This window comes from Pteronotus mesoamericanus, unplaced genomic scaffold, assembly GCF_021234165.1.
Source record: "Pteronotus mesoamericanus isolate MK-2021 breed Mesoamerican mustached bat unplaced genomic scaffold, CSHL_Meso_final contig_25, whole genome shotgun sequence".
NCBI classification, from domain to species: domain Eukaryota; kingdom Metazoa; phylum Chordata; class Mammalia; order Chiroptera; family Mormoopidae; genus Pteronotus; species Pteronotus mesoamericanus.
Window position 1 is genome coordinate 6,254,025 of NW_026555105.1, and position 20,645 is coordinate 6,274,669.

At 52.1% G+C, this 20,645-nt stretch overlaps 1 protein-coding gene across 2 annotated transcripts in view; it reads left to right on the forward strand.

Annotated features, from left to right (window-relative positions):
* NFATC2 (nuclear factor of activated T cells 2) overlaps positions 1–20,645 on the forward strand; it is a 123,987-nt gene that overhangs the window by 10,557 nt on the left and 92,785 nt on the right. Inside the window, exons 2-3 of one of the 2 annotated variants that reach the window (XM_054573594.1) lie at positions 7,966–8,974; positions 10,097–10,268. In XM_054573594.1, coding sequence (XP_054429569.1) covers positions 7,966–8,974; positions 10,097–10,268 — 1,181 coding nt within the window. The remainder of the gene's footprint in view (positions 1–7,965; positions 8,975–10,096; positions 10,269–20,645) is intronic. The other variant, XM_054573595.1, reaches the window with a different exon arrangement.

Here is a 20,645-nt window from a genome sequence, read left to right on the forward strand (position 1 = left end):
GCGCCTGGCCTCATGGCAGGCTGCCTGCGCAGCGGGACCAAGCCCTCCTTGCGGCCCTGTCTGGGAAAGGCAGACAGCTGGCTTCGTTGGGGGCAAGGTCAGCAAAGAGCAGAGCATTCAGGGCGGCTTTTTCCAGGGGCCCCACGTCGCAAGGCAGGAGACTAGGCTGCCTCCTGCCCCTTTCGGGAACTGATTTATCGGGATGGAATTTTTTGCCTTGCATGCCCTGCGTCTGCATGTGTCATCTCTGAATGACGGCGGTGACAACCTGATTCTCTGTCGTTATTAATACACACGGTTCATTGTTTGGGAATCTGCGTGTGTGCGCGGGGGCTCTTTGGAAAATTTGCTGCATGTTGAATTTATGACCTGATGGCGATCGGTGGCTTTTTGAAGGTCTTTCCAACAGGTGGGGAGAGCTGCCAGGTGAAAAATCCATCCCCCTTCCTGCTGCTTTGGATGACTCTCTGCCGCCCCAAACGCGCAGGAAGTTATGGGAGCCATCAGGGTGGCGGGTGGCAGGGTTCCTTCCATCTTCTCCCCTTTCCTCCAGCTGCACAGGTGATTCTCCAGGTTGGGGCATCCTAGGCGTTGCCATGGCAACAGACTGTGATGTCTCAAACCCGGGGCCTGGGACTTGTACCACCTAGGGGTGTGAGCTCATCCAGCGGTGGGCCCATCACCTCAGACGAGGATGGACTGCAGCTCCGGGGCCTGCTGTGGTCTGAGGGGTGTCTGGTCTCCAGCCCTGGGTCTTCCCCTTCCTACTCTTCAAGCCTGAAAGCACCGTTCACGTTGTCCCCTCCCCCAAAGGACAGCTGCCTCCCATAGGTTCCCTAGCTGGGTTTCTATTTTGGTCATTCTGTTCTGCTTCCTGAAAATTCCACCCGCCTGCAGTTCCCGGTGGAGATGTTCTCTTGCTGTTCCTCTTTTCAAAAGCGATCTGTCGGCTGGTCGGTTGGCGCCGGACGGCACCCTCAGACTTGGCCACGTGTCCCCGAGGGTGAGCAACAGGCTGCAGGAGGCTCCCAGAGGACAGGCGCTGGCAGGGACTGCCGGGCGGCCTGAGTGTGATTTTTAAAATAATCGTTGACTCAGACCTGTGGCAAGTGGAGGGACTGTGAATATTCCAGAAGAAAGGAATCCGTGTCTTTAGTATTCGGGGCAATTTCTGCCTGATGGGGCCTTCAGCGGTTTCTATTCTGGGCACACCTCATTTCCCTGTGTCGGGGTGAAGGTGTCATCCTCCAGGAAATAGCCCCTTTCATGAGAAGCAGGGTAGAGTAAATGGTTTTGGTGGGGGGGGGCGGGGAGAGGACCCAGATACCTGAGACTGAATCCCAGCTCTGCCCCTCAGAAGCTGCGTGACCTTGGGCAAATGAGTCACCCTCTCTGGGCCTTATTTTCCCCCTTTGTAAAATGAGGAAACTGTATCATCTGCTTCACAGGGTTCTTGTGGGACAAACATTAATATATGTTAAATACCTACAGAGGTTCTTGGTATGAAGTAAACGGTACAGATGTGTTCACTATTACCATTTTTGATATTACAAGTAGCTCACTGAGTCAATGGCACTTTAGGGAGATTTGCTTGGCTCCCAGCTGCCCAGGGGAAGCACAGAGCGGGGAGTGGAGGTGACGTTGGAGGCATGCTGTACCTACTGCGCGTATTTTCGGAAGGCTGGCCGAATTTGTGCCGGAAGGAATTCCCCAAGTGTTAAAGAATCCATTTTATTTCTATAAAATTTTCTTCCCTTTTATAAAAGTGCTTTTAAAGGCATTGGGGGCTAGTGAGTGTCGTACCGTCAACCTGTTGTAAAGTAAAGCAGCCAGAGCAGGCAAAGAGTAGAATTTTCACTGAAAAGATCATTCCTTCCATAATAATACAACACCGGTAGACTGCGTTTATTGAGGGTTTTATTTTGTGTGTTTTGAGCTGTACATGGATTAGGCGAGCTCTCAGGTTGGTATTGTTGCCGACCCTATCACCACATCCTACACGAGGACTCGGAGGTCTCCCAGGTCCCAGAGCTGGGTGGTAGGACAGCGGAGCTGGAGTCCCCTAACGCTGTGTTGACTGAGACCCGGATCTCAGTGCAGACTCCCTGCTGAGAGGGGGCCGGAGCGGCCTCCCCCGCCACCCTGTCCTGCTGTTCCTGGGCAAGGCCAGGGGTGTTCCCCAACCCTCCCGGGGCCTCGGTGTGGGGTGAGCACCCGGGGACATGCCGAAGGGAGGGGTGTGGCGGTCAGGACTTTCAGATGTCTGCTGCCCAGGTGACATCGAGGGCTGACAGCGAGCACATGTCTCAGCTCTGAGTCACCTCAGGTTCGAGGGCATGACTCACGGGTGGGCGCGTCCAGTGGGCAGGGCCTCCGTGGTGCGCGGGCCCTGATGAGGTGCCGGGCTGCTGGGGGCCCTCCTGCCTCGCGGGAGACATTTGGCAATGCCTGGAGACATTTTTCAGTTGTCACAACTGCGGGAGGGGCAGGGATGCTACTGGCTTCCAGCGGGTAGAGGCGGGGATGCGTCTAAATACCCTCCAGCCCCCACAGCTAAGAACTGTCGGGTCCCAAATGGCAGTAGTTCTGAGGCTGAGCGTCCCTGGCCCAGTGGTCGAGGGTGCTCTCAGGGCTGCCTCGATTCAAGCTGTGGGACTTGGGCAGGTTAACTCAGCTCTCTGTGCCGGGGTGCTCCTCGGTGAAAGGGGACTAAGCTGCACCTGTGCCATAGGTCGTCGCGAGGATGAAACAAGCCCCTGCCGTGTCTGATGCTTACAACACTGCCTGGCATTCAAGCTCTCAAAATTGTAGCTGCTTTTGCTGCTATTATTATTATTGTTGTTGTTGTTATTGTTAACCCCCGTCTACCTTCAGAAAGCTCAGTCAAGTCGGGAGACAGACAGGTGACTCTATAATCCAAATACTTTACTAGAATCTAGATGACTCTCTAGATTCTGGGAACGCAGAAGAATGGTTGACTGATCCAGCCTGGGGAAATCAGTGAGGGCCTTCAGGAGGAGGTGGCCCAAGTGGAATCTTGATGGACAAATAGTGAGGAGAGGGGACTTGGAAGGCAGTCTGGGCAAGGAGAACCGCGAGCGCAAAGGCATGGAGGCACAGCGGGCCTAGAGCAGCCACCTTGGGGCCCTCATCACTGTTTTTATTGTCTTCCTCTTCAAGCACTGGTGTCTGCATGGCAGGCCAGAAAGCTCCCATGGTAGGGGAGGTGGTGTCACGTGGTCCACTGCTGAGGACCGTGCATGCCCTGAGAGCCACCTCCTTGTCTTTGAACAGGTCAGAAGGCGTGGAGCCTCAGTTAGGTGCTACTGTGTCTTTAATGCCTTTCCTCTCGGACACTTGCCACTTTCTGCCCTCACCTCGAGCTTTTAAAAACATTAGGCTTTGTGGGACATTCACAGAAACGTCCCACCACTTGATTGCGGGGGCGGTTACAAGGGTGTCTGTAGCATTGGGCAAAACTCATTGAACCCTGCACTCCAAATCTGCGTACATAAACTATACCTCAATAAACAAAGGGCATCGGGTGGGAACAAGAGTGGGTCTCCGGCTCAGAGCCTTTGTTTGGCTGGCCACAGTGTCTCACTTGAATTTAGTAACTTTTATTTTTATTGTGTTTTTACCCTACCTTCTATTTATGGAGGTGACACTGATTTTCCATTTGTGGTAGTGGTGTCAAATTTCCCCTTTAAATTAAAAAAACAAAAGTAACATGTGAATGGATTTAAATAGACGTATTAAGTAAATAATGTTTACCGGTGGTACGTGCTGGCTATAGCAAAGATCATGCACGTGGTTAGAAAAGCGGGATTTCTGGTGACCTTTCTGAGGAAAAGCTGGGGCTCTGAGATTGGAGCCAACTTCACCCAGCGCTGTGTGGGCGCCGCGGGGACTGCGAAGGGCGCTGTCGTGAGGCTGGCAGTCGCTTAGGGAGAAACGGCGAAGGGTCCTCGCTACTTAGGGGTTTGAGGGGCGAGCCCATGGTCTGTGAGACTTACTGTCGGTTGGCCAGAGGACTGAGAATGGAAAGATTATCAATTACCTTCATTTTTCCTGCTTGCTCTCTGACTGTCAGTATCTCGGGGGAAGAAGAAGAAGAAGAGAAAAGCTCTGCTGCTCGGATGAGCATTCAAACCAACATAAACGCTTCAAATACTTCTGCTCAGCAAAGCGGGCTGTCTGTTCCTCACTGCTTCTGGGGAGCCAGGCTCTGTGACTTTTCACATCAGCCTGGACGGGCCCTTTCTGATAAGATACAATGCTGGTTTTCTGATAAGGCTGGAATTTTTGCTAAGAGACCTTGTGTATTTTGTTTTGCCAGTTCGCAGGGTAGTGGATTATCAGAATATTGTTATGGATTTGACATTAATCTCTTTGTAGGCTAAAAACCTATGCGCTGCCAGGCGGGCGTGCGTGCGTGTGTATGTGTGCAGGCGCACGTACCAATCCAAGTTTCTATCGACCTGCAGCTTCGCATGAACGCTAGACCCTACGGAGTCTAGCTAGAAAAACCAGAGGACTTTACAGAAGCAACCAAGGAGGCATAGAGCTGCTTGGGTAGCAGACTTCTCCAGGGTCACACGGCTAGCGAGCGACCGAGGAGGACTCCCTCTCAATCTCCTGCGTCCTAAACCAGGGGGTCATTACTGTGTTTCATGCTACGGCACCACCACCTTTAAAATAAAATAGAAACGTGTTTCTTGGGGGACCTGTGTTTCTTTTTTCAGGGTGCTACAGAAATCAGTGTCCCCTTTCTGCCAGACCACTGCCCTCCCAACCCAGTACTTAGTTCCCCTCCTTTCTGTTTCCTGTAGCTTCCACCCCCAGTGTGCGCGCGTGCGCACGAGCGTGCATACTGTATGCATTTTTCTCTTTTAACACTGTATCTTGTGGCCATTCTGTTTTCATGCAGAAAGAACTCTTTCATCCCTTTCTATAGCTGTATTGTATCCCATTATGTGAGCGAACCAGAATTGAACCCATCCCCGGTGCATGGCCACCAGGTTGCTTCTAGTCCTTGGGGGTTACAGATAGGGCAGCACTAACCCATCGTATGCACACTTCGTTTTGCTCATGGGAGACTTTATCTGCAGGATCAGTCTCTAAAAGTGCCATTGCTTGTTTCCAAGGATGTGTCTGTTTGGGATTTTCAAAGATATTACCGAATTACTTTCTTTCTACCTTTTGGTTTGGATAGTAGCATCTTTGAGTAGTAGTTTACTTTAATATTTCACATAGACATTTCTGAACTTAGTTTTTATTTATTTGTTCACCCAACCCACAGATGATTTTTTTGAGGGCTTGCTTTGTGGCAGGTCCTGTTCCCGTGCTAGGAATACAGCAGGGAGGGAGGGAGTCCTCCTGCAGCTGACTGACTGGGGAGATGGGGCTGGAGGTTGGGGGAGTGGCCAGAAATGAATAATTGGAATTGTGGGTAGTGCCTGGAGCACAGCAGAGAAGTGTGAATGGGGTCCGAACTAGCCAAGGAGGTCAGGAAGCCTCCCAAGCACCCAATACTTTACCTGGAGGGAGGGAGTGGCTTCAGTTATGTAGATAAGGGGCTTGAGTATGGGTAAGAGTGGAACAGTTGAGGCTGAGGAACAGCCAGTGCCAAGGTCCTGAGGCAGAAAGGAGCTCGGTGCTTTCTATGAACAGAAAGAGCCTGTCTGGCTAGAGTCCAGCGAGAGAGGTGAAGCTGGATGGGCAGGCAGGGCCTGGCCAGGCCGGCCTCATTGGGTTAACTTTACCCTAAGAGCTGCGGGAAGTGATTTCTGGGCTCCCCCTGGAGTGGGGGCACCATCTGGACCCCGAAAGACCAACTCAGCTACATGAGACAGCAGAGACTCCAGAATGGCCCAGAAAGCCCCACGGGAGGTGGAGGGTCGCCTGCGCAGCCTCCTTCCTCCCCCAAACAGGCTGGGAGCACAACTTTAGGAAGAGGTCCCGTTTACGTCTGGCAGGCCCTTGGATGTGATTCTTTCATTCACTTATTTGCTCAGTCACTCAGCAAATGTCTCTGGACAGCCCACAGGCGCCTATGCCAGGCGCTTGGCGAGCAGCACCGCACAGCAAAGGACATGGCTCCGACCTGGGGGAGCGGAGACCCCAGCGCAGGGCTCACGTACCCCCACAAACAGCCAGGCGGTAGATATGGTGGGCTTTGTGGACCCTGGGGTCTCTGTCACAGCGACATGCTCTGCTGTTGCCGTGCAAAAGCAAGCCACGGACCACACGTCAACACACAGAAGTGGTGTGTCCCAGGGAAACTTCGGAGGCACAATCCGCGGGCCGGGTTTGGCCCATGGGCGGCCGTTTGCCTGCCCTCGGTCTAGTGGAGTGGAACTCCCTAAACAGACAGCTATTTGATGTGCTGTGAGCTGATGACGCAGTGACTAGTGTTGGTGGAGAAAAGATGTCAGGGAAACGGGGTGAAAAAAACCCCTGGGGTGAGGATGGAGACCATCTTTTTGACGGGCCAACGGGAGGAGGCGTTGGCTGGCTGCATAGACACGTGAAGGAGTGAAGGGAAGCAGCTGGAGTAAGACCTGGGTGTGGGGGGGGGGGGCGCAAGTTTCCAGGCAAAGGGAAAAACACTCAAGGACTCGGAGTCAGACTGTGCTGGAAGGAAAGCAAAGGTGTCGGCCGGGCGGGCGCTGAGTCAGGCTGGAGAAACGTGGGGAGGCGGGAGGGGGGCGTCCGACAGGCCGGGGCATAGGAGCGAGCGTGCTTAGGATTCTCGATCCCAACTAAAGTGTCAGGGAAAGCCTTTCAAGTAGATTTCACAAACAGACGTTTCAAAGACCACTGCACGGAGAGTGGGACATTCAAGACAAGGGCAGAGATAGGGAGGCCGGGGATAAGGCCACCACAGGGGTTCCCGCGGGAGAGGACGGTGGCTTGGACCAGGCTGGTTGTAGTGGGGGGTGGGGTTTGTTTTATAATTAACAGTAGAGCAGTCAGGCTTCGCTGATGGGTTAGACATACGGGCGTGACAGAGAAGAGTCAAGACCAAATCTAGTAACGAGAGGGTGGAGGCACCTCTGTTGAGCTGGAGAGAGTGACTGAAGGGGCAAAGGGGGAGGGGCAGTGGGAATGGATAGCTGGTCCCCTCACTAATTCACCCTCCAGCCCTGGGCCCCTTCGAGGTGGCAGCAGTAGCCGGAGCCAGACGGCCCCTCTTAAAGAAGGAACTAGGGCCTTCTCCACCTACTGGTTTTGATAGTATGGGAGACCGGGTAGCCAGAGCCTTGCCTTTTGCAAGCCAAGTGTTTTGTCCATGGGATTTCTAATTCTGCTAATCCTGTGTCTTAGGGTGAATCTCTCCCCCTCTTTATTTGTAAAATGGCAAGTAAGATGAGGAGCAGTCCTGGCTCTGAGCTGGGCTACTTCTCTCACTGGGATGTGGGTATCTGGGGCTTGATCCCGGAGTTCCTAGACCCGAGATTTTCCATCTGTGGGTCTCCACCCACCCACTGGCCGGATAAGAAACCTGTTGACTGGGTTGGGACCAGCATTTAAACAAAGTAACCTCAGACAGGAAGGAAGATGAGTTTATCACTGGTAGCAGGGTAAGTATTGCTTTGGGAAACCTCTGTTTCAATTGGGAGTGAACACGATGGTGTGCAGTAGGTTGTGAGAAGTGTGAGCAGAGCTGGTCGCCCAGGTCCCTGGCGGCGGCTGCCTGGCGTGGCCCCGCGGCGCCTCGGGCACCTGCGCGAAAGCCTTCCCACTTAGACCTCGCCCTTCGCGGACTCCGGGATGATGTGGCCTGCTTTTCCTTCTGGTGAGGGCAGGAGGTTGCGGCTTGGGGTTTGGCTGGTGGGAATTAAAATAATACTATAATGATAATAATAATAATCAGCAGGAAACAAACCCAGCCTGTGATTGCTCTGCATTGGGAGTTCTGTTTTAGAGGCTTAAAAAGACCCCCCCCCCTTCTCTTTCCAGAGGAACCGAATGCACATAAGGTCGCCAGCCCACACTCCGGACTTGCGTACTCTGATGATGGCCTGGACTATGGCCTCAAGCCCTACAGCCCCCTCGCCAGTTTCTCTGGCGAGCCCCCCGGCCGATTCGGAGAGCCGGATAGGGTAGGGCCGCAGAACTTTCTGAGCCCGGTCAAGCCAGCGGGGGCCTCGGGCCTGAGCCCTCGGATCGAGATCACTCCGTCCCACGAACTGATGCAGGCAGGGGGGCTCCGCGTGAGAGACACTGGCCTCCTGGGGGAGCAGGCGCCCCTGGCGGGGGTGGCCGCCAGCCCGAGGTTCACGCTGCCCGTGCCCGGCTTCGAGGGCTACCGCGAGCCGCTTTGCTTGAGCCCCGCTAGCAGCGGCTCCTCTGCCAGCTTCATTTCCGACACCTTCTCTCCCTACACCTCGCCCTGCGTCTCGCCCAATAACGGCGGGCCCGACGACCTGTGCCCCCAGTTTCAAAACATCCCTGCTCATTATTCCCCCAGAACCTCGCCAATAATGTCACCTCGAACCAGCCTCGCTGAGGACAGCTGCCTGGGCCGCCACTCGCCCGTGCCCCGTCCGGCCTCCCGCTCCTCGTCGCCTGGTGCCAAGCGGAGGCACTCGTGCGCCGAGGCCTTGGCCGCTCCGCTGCCCGGAGCCTCGCCCCAGCACTCCCGCAGCCCCTCGCCGCAGCCCCCGGACGACGGCCCCCCCCCTGGCTACCCCCCAACGGCCGGCTCTGCCGTCCTCATGGACGCCCTGAACAGCCTCGCCCCGGACTCGCCCTGTGGCGTCCCCCCCAAGATGTGGAAGACCAGCCCGGACCCGTCGCCGGTGTCCGCCGCCCCACCCAAGGCCGGCCTGCCCCGTCACATCTACCCGGCCATGGAGTTCCTGGGGCCCTGCGAGCAGGAGGAGCGGAGGAACTCGGCCCCCGAGTCTATCTTGTTGATGCCGCCCACGTGGCCCAAGCAGCTGGTGCCGGCCATTCCCATCTGCAGGTGAGCGGGGCTCCGAGAACGCGTCCTTCCGCGGTTGGGTGGGGAACATCGGCATATAGAAGGGTGGAACATTCAGTCTCTGCAGGAAAAAAATTGATTTTGGAGCGCTTATTGGGCTTATATAATCTCAGTACCCCGATCTCACAGTTGGGGACACTAGGCCCAGGGAGGTGAAGGCGTTTCCTCAAGGTCCCGCGGGTCGCCAGAGGTGGTGCTGGGGCTTGACCTTGGGTGTGTCACTCCAGTCGTGTCCTTGACCTTTACCCTTCATTAAATATTAGGGAGCTCATTCATTCCAAAACCAGGCACCTCTCTGTGGTTGGATGCTCTATCCTGGACGCGATGAATAAAAACTGTGCCGTGAAATGTCCCCTCTCTAAAATTTATGTTTAATTGAGATCATCATACATAAACATAAGAGCTGAAACAACTCTCAGATGCCCTCGAAGCCTTTTGTTGTGTGGTTCTAGGAGGCTGAGGATAAGCAAGTGAAGCTACTTGCCTAAAGTTCCATGGCAAGTTAGTGACATGTGGGACCCCTGCTTGTCACTTCGGTGTTCCTTCTCCCACTAAAGTGAAGAAGAAAACATGCTTGCTGAGGGTTTTTGGGAGGTGGGAGGTGATACTTGTAAAAATTCTCAGAGGAAAGGAAGGTACAGCAGTTAGAGACATGCTAGAACTAGAATGCAGGGTCCGGCACAAGTAACGTCACTCTTTTGTTACAAAATCTTCTATCACAAAATCATATGCATGTAATTCTGTAACATTATGTCACACTCAAGCACACCATATGCCATTTTAGGCATAATGTCCAAATTAAAACTATAAATTACTACACCCATATTATTATCCTACCACCCACACTCAGGCAGGTGCTGCTTCTGCTGGGCGCTGTATAATGAAATTAGCTTCATGAGCTGAGATGTCAGGCACACTGTCTTCATCAAGGTGGATGAGGAAGCAAAGAGAAGGATCTCCGTCTTATGAAGGGCCCTACCTATCATGTTGGAGAAATATGTGCCTCCCAGCAGCGTTTTATTCGTATGCCCAGTGGACATGATTTTCAGAAAAGGGGCCATTTACGTTTATTGTACCTGTGACGGACTCTGTTTCCTCCTTCAGTATCCCGGTGACCGCATCCCTCCCGCCGCTGGAGTGGCCGCTCTCCCACCAGTCGGGCTCCTATGAGCTGCGGATTGAGGTGCAGCCCAAGCCACATCACCGGGCCCACTATGAGACGGAAGGTAGCCGAGGCGCCGTCAAAGCTCCAACCGGCGGCCACCCCGTGGTTCAGGTGGGGACTTGAATTCTTTTTATTTTGTGTTCCTCATTTGTTACTAGGTGGTTTGCTTCTGCTAAGCCGTTGCCTGTGGTGTGTCAGGTTGAGGGATGTGACTCAGCCTTTCATGCCCCTGCGGGATGGGAAATTTAAGATTGAAGGAGTGTCAGGAGCGAATCCAGCCACAAAGGAGCCAGAGAAGAAAGTCTCGAGCTGGATAAGGATAGAAATGATATTCATGCTCAGAGTACGCCTTCCCTTCTCTTTCTGAGAAGCTGGTTGAGTTTTGCGTGCATTTGTATGTTGACGGAAGGTTTCTGAAGCTGTCATTTTGTGTTTGAACTTCAGGTGAGAGTTTATAGATGAAAATCAACATGCTCTTGAAGTAGAAACATTTTGAAACTACATATAGTCAAAGTACCTAGAATAATTATTATTAACATTTTGATATATTTCCTGTTGTCTTTTTTCTGTTCACAAATATGGCATTGTCTATTACCATACATTTATACACTTGATGTTATAGTAGTTTGTACTCTGCTATTTTTTACTTTACCTTATACCATGAATATTTCCTCCTGTTTTTTTTCTTAATAGTTATCTTTTATGTCTGTTGCTTTTAATATAACCTCAGATTTTTTTTTCTTAAAATAAGTAAAGAAGTGTTCTTTTTTCTCCAAAAGTAATTAGAGCTGACATAGTCTTAATTATATAGTCTGGTTAACCAGCAACTGCTGACTAGTGCCCACCAACCAACTCAACTAGACCTTCGATACATTTACATTAGTTTAACTTTTTTTTGTATTTGCCTGAAAGATATTATATGATAAGAATTCTGTGATAAGCATCTGATGCAATTGTACATCAGACCTCTTTAGAGTAGTTATTAAAAATACAGATTCTTGAGTATCTTCTTGAAACTTCTTAATCAGAAGCTATAGAGTTCAGATAACAAACAAACAAATGTAAAACCCCCAAATCTTCATGGGGCTTTGGCTCTGTGTACCTGGTTAAGGACTTTTATGATAATATTAGGAGCTTAAATCCTGGCAGTTGCTTTTTCTAAATGTGACATCGCAGCCATCTTGGGATCGGTTTCTATTCATTGCTCCTTTTCCCTGACCATGAGTCACTCTTTCTTCTTTCTATACATGTCTAGTAATTGTCGACTGTATTTTGACATTGTGGTGATGATACATATTGGACATTGTAGCGACTCTGGATTTTGTTAGGATGGGAGCCAGAAGGATCCCATCCTAAAATAGGAGGATGGCATTAGTCTGTGTGTTGGAGTTAAGGTCTTTGGTAATGATGGTCAAACGCATGCAAAGCAGGTTAGAAAAGGGGGATTCTGTGAGGAGGCTATTGCATAAAACCAGGCCAGTAGATACAATCCAAGAAGAACTGTGACTTGGGAAGATACCGCCTACGTCTTCTTTGCTCAGTCAGTCCATTCAACAAGTGGATTCATCCTGCAAGTATTTGATGGGCACCTGCTTTTTGTCATATACTGTACTTGATGCTGAAATACAGTGAAAAATAAAACAGAAGTTATGATCTCTTTCCTCATGGGGCTCACGTTCTAGGGGGAAAGAGTCATCGACTAATCAGACAAATGATAAAGGGACAAACCGCGGCAAGTGGCATGAAGGAAGAGTGCATGGGGCTCCGGGAGGAGGAGCTAATGTAGATGGGAAGGACATTTCTTGAGATTTCCCTGAGGAGGAGACTAGAGCTGAGAGGATGCATGGGGGGAACCTCACGTGCAAATGTCCGGAGGCAGAAGGAAGCAAAAGGAACCCCACAGAGGACCTTCAGGTTAAGGAGGCGTGTGTCGCTGGAGTGTGAGGGGCCGGAGGGAGTGTAGAGAGAGGCAGAAAGGGGGCTGCAGGACCTGGGTCACCTCAGGGAAAAGTTTGGCTTTTAGCCAGAGATGTGAAAAGCAGGAAAGAAACATGATGTGATTTAGGCTTTGATAAGACCCCTCTCTGATTGCTCCTCCGGGGGTAGTAGCTGAGATAAGGAGGAGTTAGGAGGCTCTCTTAGGATTTCTTCATTCTCTGATCACTCAACAAGTATTTGTTGAGCGCTATTATGTACCAGGCATGGTTCTAGATTCTGGGGTAGGCTATGAACAAAACAGCCAGAAATCCTCACCCTCTCAAGCTTACAGTGTAGCAAGATGATAATGATAGCATCTAGCACATGTCAGAACCTGGTTCAAGTGCTATATGTGTTAACTTATTTAATTTTAACAAGAGCCCTGTGGAGCAGGTTATGGTTAGGTCAAGGAGTTGTCAAGGAACTCATTCAAGGTCATAGTTACGGAGTGGTGGACACTGGATTTAGACTCAGGGGATCTGGCTGTACCTGCTACACAGTTTTCCTGATCTTCTGCGTCTCTCTGCAGACCAGCCTCCCTTGCCTTCTCACTCATACCAGGAGAGAAGGTGTGGGGGGAATTGCCCACAACTCCTGCCTCTAAGTTTGATACGCTAACCCAGTGCCAGCCCCCTCACCAGCTCATTGGAGCCCAAACCCCGATTCTCAGGGAGATTCTAATGGGACCTGGTTGGGTGGGGTGCCGACCACCAGTCCACTTAGCTTGGCCAGCAAGGTCAGGCCTTGTACAGTGTAAGCTTTGCTCACCCATTCATCAGGGCTGGGGCCATGGAAAGTTCCAGAGAAGAGAATGGGCTGAAGGTGCAGTTCAAAAGAAACCCTGTATACAGCCCTTGAAGATCATGCCCTTCCTTCCAGCAGCCCCCAAGGATCTGTTCTTATTCTTGCTCATGACTTTGAGAACTCAACATATGAATTAAAAATTCGTAGTCATCACAGAAGACATAAAGTGTGAAGTATCTTGTTAAAAAATCATTTGCATAGTTTCTGTGCTCTTCAAAATGAAATGTGCTAACCCCTGATTTTTAGCGTAGGTAGTCAGTTTTTTAAAAACTTCTTTGAAAAATGAAGAAGAGAGGGACTTTACGAAGAAAATGCTCTTAACCTTTAGGCAGGTGCGAAAACCCCTTTCGAAATCTGGAGGGTGTCCTTCTGTTCCCAGAAGAGCAGCAAAGCCCTGTTTTGTGCCTTGCCTAGAATCTTCTGCTGGTTTCTCTCTTGATCTCTGTCTCTCTCTTTATCTCTCCATCTGCTTCTATTTTTGTGCTGCACCGCGGCTCCTTCCCCCCTCAATGATTGGTCCCCACCCTGCCCTTTTTTTATTTGCCACACTATAAAACTTAATCTTTTTTTGCATGTCTAGTGGTTTTATGCTCTTCTTTATGTGAAAATAAAAGGTGTACAAGACCATTTTGTTCTCTGCCTTTAAATATAAAATTTAAAATCTTAAAAGCATATGCCATGTTCAGCTGTGGGTTTTTTTTTTTTTTTTTTTTTTTCCTGTCCTGCATGTCACTTGATCTTGGAAGAAAGTTTGTTCCAAACCTTAAATGCGTTTCGGACCTCATGACTCATTCATTTGGCGAACACTTTGGTGAGGCCCTGCTGTGTGCCAGGCACAGGTGCCGATAAAATAATGATGGGTGGGGTGGGCACAGCACCGCCCCGCTGGAGCCCACGGGCACTACAGTGCAGAGGAGACCAGGATGGCTTGGCATGACCATCGCTGAGGTGCACGTGGGTCAGGGAGGCCAGGCAAGGGCCGTCTGGAACGACACATGGACTCCTGGGTAAGACATGATGGCCGCCCAGGAGCTCATATGTTGGATTCACAACTTGGGGGTAACTCCTTCAACAAAACCACACCAAGAGAGGACTTGGAAGACCTGTTTAGACGGAGGGTCCTGCTGGGGATATGACTCACCAGTTGGGACCTGGAGCAGGTGATAGAGCCAGCAAAGAGAAGAAGGATGCCCTTCCTTTCTCTGTGGTGCTGTCTGCTTTCTCTTTTGGTGGTGGTAGGAGAGTGATCTATGCACAGAGGCGGTGCATGCAAAGGCCCCGGGGCAGGGAAGAACGTGGTATGTCTGAAGAACTGAAGGAGCGCCAGTGTCACTTGAGTTTAGCTTGGAGGGTGGCGGGTTGTCAGGGCCAGAACATGTAAGACTCCTCTGCCCAAGTGGGCAGCTAGGATTTTAGTCCAGGGCAAGGGGAAAGGAGCGACGAGCTTTGAGTAGGGGAGGAAGGTGATTCTGACTCAATATTTTTAGGACCACTCGGTCTTCTCTCTAGAGAGCGCGTTAGACGGACTGAAGGAGGAAGCAGGGAGATAATTCCATGGGCTGGGGCAGCGGCAGGTGAGGAGTCCAGGTGGTGGGGCCGCGGAGGAGGCTGTGGGAGGAGCTTCCGGCCTTGGCGCTGGCTGAGGTGTGGGAGGTGAAGCAGCGCCTGGGCGGAGGGCGGTGTCCTCTGCGATGTGGGAAGAAGTTTCTTAGGGGAAGATCATGAGTTCAGTTGGGGTGTAGGAAGAGGGAAGGGCTTGTGAAGCATCCAAGCAAAGATGTCACGTAGGCAGTGAGGGCCGTGGGCCTGGAACTCAGAAGCACAGCCCTGACTCGCCAGCCGTCCGGCCGGCAGAGCGGCGGGGGCCACGCGCGCCATCGCTGGTGGGCTTGGCGCACATCCTGTGTGTGGGTCTGTTCCTCCCACGCCCTGTTGCAACTGTCCTCTCTCTCCAGAAGCAGGGGACTGAGGGGCCAGCCAAAGAGGAGGCTGGAGAAACAGGAACACGAACTGACAAGCTCGTGGGGGTCAGGCAGTGAAAGGAAATGACTGCGTTGGCCACGTGTTGGAGCAAGAGGGGGCGGTGGGAGTAGGTCGCAGCCGCAGGGGAGCCTCGCCTCAGGGAGGCGGCCACCCTTCGGCCCCCGGTGGCCGTGCCACGCGAGAACGTGGGCCCCGCGTTGCCAGCCTCTGTGGTTTTGTGCTTTTTTCCCAAGAGGAGCTAGGATTCTGAATTTTTATGTGACCTTCCTGATTATGAAGTTTTGGCTACTAAACCAACCTTTGGGTTAGATTTGGCTCATGACAAATATCAAGTTCATATCCTCTGGGGGTAAATAAGGACAGCGCTATTCCAAGATTTATCAAATAGAAAGGGAGATAAGGGCGAGGCTATATTTGCAGGATTTCTAAGAATTGTCCGATAGGGAGGGAGCGCTATGGGCAGCCCGGCCCAGGCGCTGCCCTCTCCTCTGAAGCCCTGAGTCCCATCGAACCAGGACACATTTATGGTTCTCTCCGGGGAATCTTAACTCTTTGCCCTGAGTTTGACCTGTCGCGTTCAGAGCAGAAAAGGAACCACTCGTTTCACCTCAGAAGAGCCACATGCTTCTGGCGGGACCCTGCCATCGTTTCCTCATTGTGTTTCAGGGCCGGATATGGCGGTCCCTTGGGGACAAAACGTCCATTCACGGGCAGCTCTGCAACGTTGGGCTTTAAGCGTTTCCGTAGCTCTTCATGGGCTCCTTTATGGGATCTGATAATACCCCAGTTGAGAGTGGCTTGTATAATGCCATTGTCATTCTAAGCCTTCTCCTGCCTGCTTCCAGTCCCTGAAACCACGTTCCTGTAGAGAAATTCCTGGGATAGGACACTTCATTATACTCCTTTCAAAAAATGTTCTCCTTACCACTCCCTGAGACATGCTTTCAAGGGAAAAAATGATTGGAAAGCCACCCTTTCGGTTCGAAAGTGATCAGAACATGGGACCGCTGCACCACAACGCACGCCTCCAAAAGCAAGGCTGTCGGTGCTTTCAAACAGCTGTTCGGACATATGGAAAAAACATGGGTCGTTCCTTTAGGAGAAATTCCTTACAGATGCAGAAACCTGATCGCTGTTTCATCCCGGGTAAGAATAACGAGCTTTGCAGGGAGAAGAGCGGGGGGGCCAGGGGCGCACCTGTTCAGGTTACCACCCACCCTCCCCAATCCAGAGGAGGCCGGTCCGGTCTCCAAGCTTTCAACTTGTAAAAGGGATTACAAGACAGTGTTTTTCATCCTGTTGGATTTCAGTTCTTGTACTATTTGCAACTCACTTTAAATTATGTCTAAGGGAAGAAAGAAGCCAGGAGGGGTTTTCTCACCAGACGAAGCTGGAGTTTGGACGGTGAGCAGCCCTCGTGCAGCAGTTGGCTGGGCACGTTGGCTTCCATTTGCCTTAATACAATGTGGTGTTTGGTGAGGCCCTGCCCCCTGTGTTTAAGATGTGAAACAGGAAGCAGGTCTTGCTGATACTGATTTGCCTTGATCAGGGCTGCTGTGTTTGCTTCTCCAGAAGGTTCAATCAGACCTTCTGGAACGAGACAGGAAAGCGGGGTGAAATCAAGATGCCTGGCTCCTGCTTCTGTAGGGGCGCGTGTTCTGCGATCCCTGGGGGTTTCTTCGCTCGTTTACTCAGTGGTAGGACATTCCCCAAGCACCTTCTGTGGGCTAGGCACCGTTCCAGGCGCTGGGAATACGGCCGTGAACAAAACAGACAGGAGCTCCTGCCCACGGGAAGCTGATGTTTTGGCTGCAGGGAGATAAGCCGTAAATCTCGTAAATAGGAGAATTAAATAGAATGTGGGGAGCTGACAAGTCCTATGGGGAAACCTAGAGGGGCAGGGAGGATCGGGCGTGGCCAGGGAGGCCTCCCTGAGAAGGTGGCATGCGAGCAAAGACGGAGATGGAGGAGTGGAAGGTTTAGGGAGCCACGGCAGGTGCTCTCGGCTGGAGGGACGTTGAGACAAAGCTGGGCGTCGTCTAGAGACAGAGGAGTCCTGCAGAGGAAGAACAGAGGAGGCCTATGGAGGAGTGGGAAGGAGACAGAGCCCAGAGGGTGGGTGGGCTTGGGCCAGGAGCACCGATTGAGGACTTGTGCTCTCAGGGAGGTGGGACATGGGGGATGGGGCTTCCGCGGGACCCCTTTGGCTGGCGTGTCAGTGAGAATGGACTTCATGGGGGTCGGGGGAAGAGCAGGGATGTGAGCGAGTGGCTCCTGCATGGGCTCCAGGCCAGAGAGCGTGGTGACCGGACCGGGGCTGGGGGTGGAAAACATTAGAGATGATTGGATTCTGGGTATCCAAGTCGGGCTAATGGCAGTTTTTGAGTTGAGCTATGGGCGAGAGGCATGGGCGGCTGTCATCTTCCAGAGGCAGGAGTCCCCAGGGTTGAGGGACCCTGCTCGTCCTCACTGGGGCTCTTCCTGGCTCCGAGGGAGCACAGCTCTGTTTAGAGATGGAGATGGGGTGGGTGGGGATGCTGAGTGATCCTCACCACCCTCTCCTCGTCTGTACTAGTCTTTTGATTATAACACTGGCAATTAATTTAGAAAGCTTTTAAAAGAGCGCAGTCCAAACCAAGTGCATCTGCGGGCCAGATGTATCCTCGGTGTGTGACCTTGGCCTCCCAGGGGGAGCCTGGTGGAGGAGAGCGGGGATGATGTCCGGGGTGGGGGCCGGTGCAGGCAGAGCTGTGGGGTGTTGAGGGGGCGCGGGGCTGGATGTTACCGCCTTCATGCCAGAGACACAGTGATGATAAGCAAGAGGTGCTTTCAGTTCCCATTAAAGATCAGTTGTCATGGGTGAGCGTCAGTAAAACATTAACCCCAGATGGAGGCGGAAAACAGAAAGCTTCCAGAAACCATTGTTCCAAAGAGAGAGATTAAGTCGGAGGCTTGCAATCTGTCTGGCAAGCAGTGCGAACGTATAGAGGAATCTTTGGGCGTTGCACAGTTTTTCGGGTTCCTCCTATGGGCTGGGCACGGCGGTGTTCTGAGGAAGGCTGTGTTCGCTGTGTGCCTTCCTTTGAGTGACCTACTTAATCTTTGCAGCGATGCCATGGAGTGTAGGTGGTAGAATCCCAACTCTCCTTTTCCAGACAAGGAGAACTGGGACACAGAGCAGTTAAGCAACTTGTCTGATGTCACCCATCTGAGGGGCGGTGGCGTTGACTTGGACACGGGAGGTCTGAAGCCAGAGTGTGCACCGAGCCATTGGATGGCGCAGCTTCTTGGAAGTAGAGAGAGCAGGTAGTTTGGAGCGAGGCCGAACGTGTGTTCATTAGCTCTGGGGCTCTAGGCACTTGGTTCGGCTGCACTTGCTTGAATCTCGCACAATGTGAGAAAGACCTCCGCTTTTAGATTATTTGTTTTGTTTTGCCTACAGTCATTAGGATTCTAAACCCAGTTGCCCAGCCTGATCTTTGGCACAAAGCAGGGATTGGGTCCATTTTTCTTTCTTGAGAAGCACAGTGATTGACATGACTTTGGGACCTTTGGACCTCAGTTAGCCTGAGATGGGGTCCCTGTGTCCGATCAGCCTTTCTCTGGTTGATGTAACCAAATCTGAGGCTGAGGAACTGAGAGCCCTCCGTTTATTGACACATTGTTTGTTACATCTATGAACCTAGTCCCTCCTTGCTCTCCCACAGGGAGCTGGGGCTACTATTCCCATTGTGCAGATGGGTGAGGAAGCACAGGGAAGCTAACGTCACTCACTCACGGTCAGGCAGCCAGTAAGCAGGGGCGCCCTGACCTTGGCTTTCAGTTTCTCTGTCCCCATCTTTCCACTCACCCATTCCTTCCTCCATTGCCCTCTCCTAGACGGCTCCGTGTTGAGCCCCAGTAGAGTATCCTGAGGCCTGGCTGCTGCGGAGCCTTCTGGCTGGGGAGCGTCCCTGGCGTGAGATGGGCCAGGGCTTGGGAGGAGCTTCCCTGCAGCAGCTTTGGGCAGCATCCAGGGGGCGCTGTGATAGGGCACTGGACCCAGCACTGAGCACTCAGGTCCCGTGCTTGCCTCTGCTTTCTCCACTGAGGGACCAAAGGCTTCCCCGGGTCCTGTGAGAAAGGAGGCATATGCTGGAGGTGGATTTCAGGCACCTGTTAACTCCAGCATGCCACGGGATAGAGGGGACCGGGACCCCACCTGGGACCCCACTTGGGACCCCTCCGGAAGCCCCGAGTCAGCTTGCTCCGACTGTGTGCAGGAGGAGGGGGTCCCTCCCCAGAGAGCCCTGCCCCCTTTCAGATGCCCTGTGGGTGTAACAGCTGTGTGTAGGGGCAAGACCGGTTTATGGAACAGTCAGCATTTTCTCATTGGGTCCCTTGAATGAGACTCATAACTGTCTCAAAAGGTGTCGGCCCCACTGACAACAGAGCCGTTGGCTGGGCCACGAGGAGGGAGGAGGGGAGGAACATGGGGGAGGTGATGGCTTCTGGCGGGGTCTTGTTCTTTCTCCAAGAGGGCGGAGCCCTCCCCTGGACTGGGAGAGAGCCTAGAGGTGAAAGCTGTCTGTTCCAAGCCACCTGGAATATCGTGGGCCCTCATCAAGCGCTTCCTCTGTGGCCGGCATGCCACGCGGAGTGGCTCAGGCAGGCAAGCTGTCCCTGCTCTGTGGATGGGGGAACTGAGGCTCAGAGGCGTCGAGGGCCATCCCCAAGGAGCGCGTGGTCACTAGTGACAAAGAGGCTGAGCCCGTGTGCCAGCTGCAGAAGGCCGTGGAGCAGTTATTAACCCCATTCGCAGATGAGGAAACTGAGGCCCAAGGTCACACAGCTCATTGCGGGAGGACGCTAAAGCCTGCCTCTCGAAGTGCATAGAACAGAGCCGGGCACGCAGCAAGGGCTCCGTGTGTGCTCAGCGTTACTGTTTCTTCTTCCCCTTGCTCATTTTCTTCTCTACCCTCTGGCCACGGCTTAGGAGTAGCAGAGGCTGAACATTCTGATGCAGGTTTGCAAAGCTTGTGTGGGTGTATATGTATATACACATAACCTGTTTTTTAATATACAATATACACATATGTGTGTGTATATTGACACTGTGTATATATGTGTGTATATATGTAAAGGTATATATGTGTATCTCTGCTCCCTGGGTTTTTATTCCATTATTTGTTTTATTTATTTTCTTGTTGTAATATGCATGCATTGTTTAAAGCATACAGGCGAGTGTAGGAGGGAACGCGGACAGCAGCCTTTGTCACCTGCAGAGAAGCGCTGTTACTGCTTCGGTGTGTTCCCTCTCAGCCCACTCCCCATGCCTGCGCACTTAGCTTCTGCCCTCTCCACGCAGTCAAATCTGCGTCAGGTTATTTTTATGACACCAGGGGGAAGCCAGTCCTTACCAAGATCTGAAAAAGATTGGGAATTATTTTAAGTGCTTTCTAGGTATAAATGGATCTAATGCTACCATTATTTCTAGGCAGTGCTGGGGGACACAGAGAGGTTAAGTAACTTGCCTAAGGTCACACAGGAAGTGGGTGGGCCATGAGCTGAACCTAGGTGGTTTAGCTTCAAAGCCTGTACTCTGAAACAGTCAAGCCCAAAGAAGAAATAGAAATCTTTAACGATCCTGAGATAACCTCCCAGGTTGCTCCTAGGGGCTTTTATTGACGCTTAAGTACTATCTTGAAAAATTTAGGAAATCCAGTCTGGTCGAGCATCAAGTCA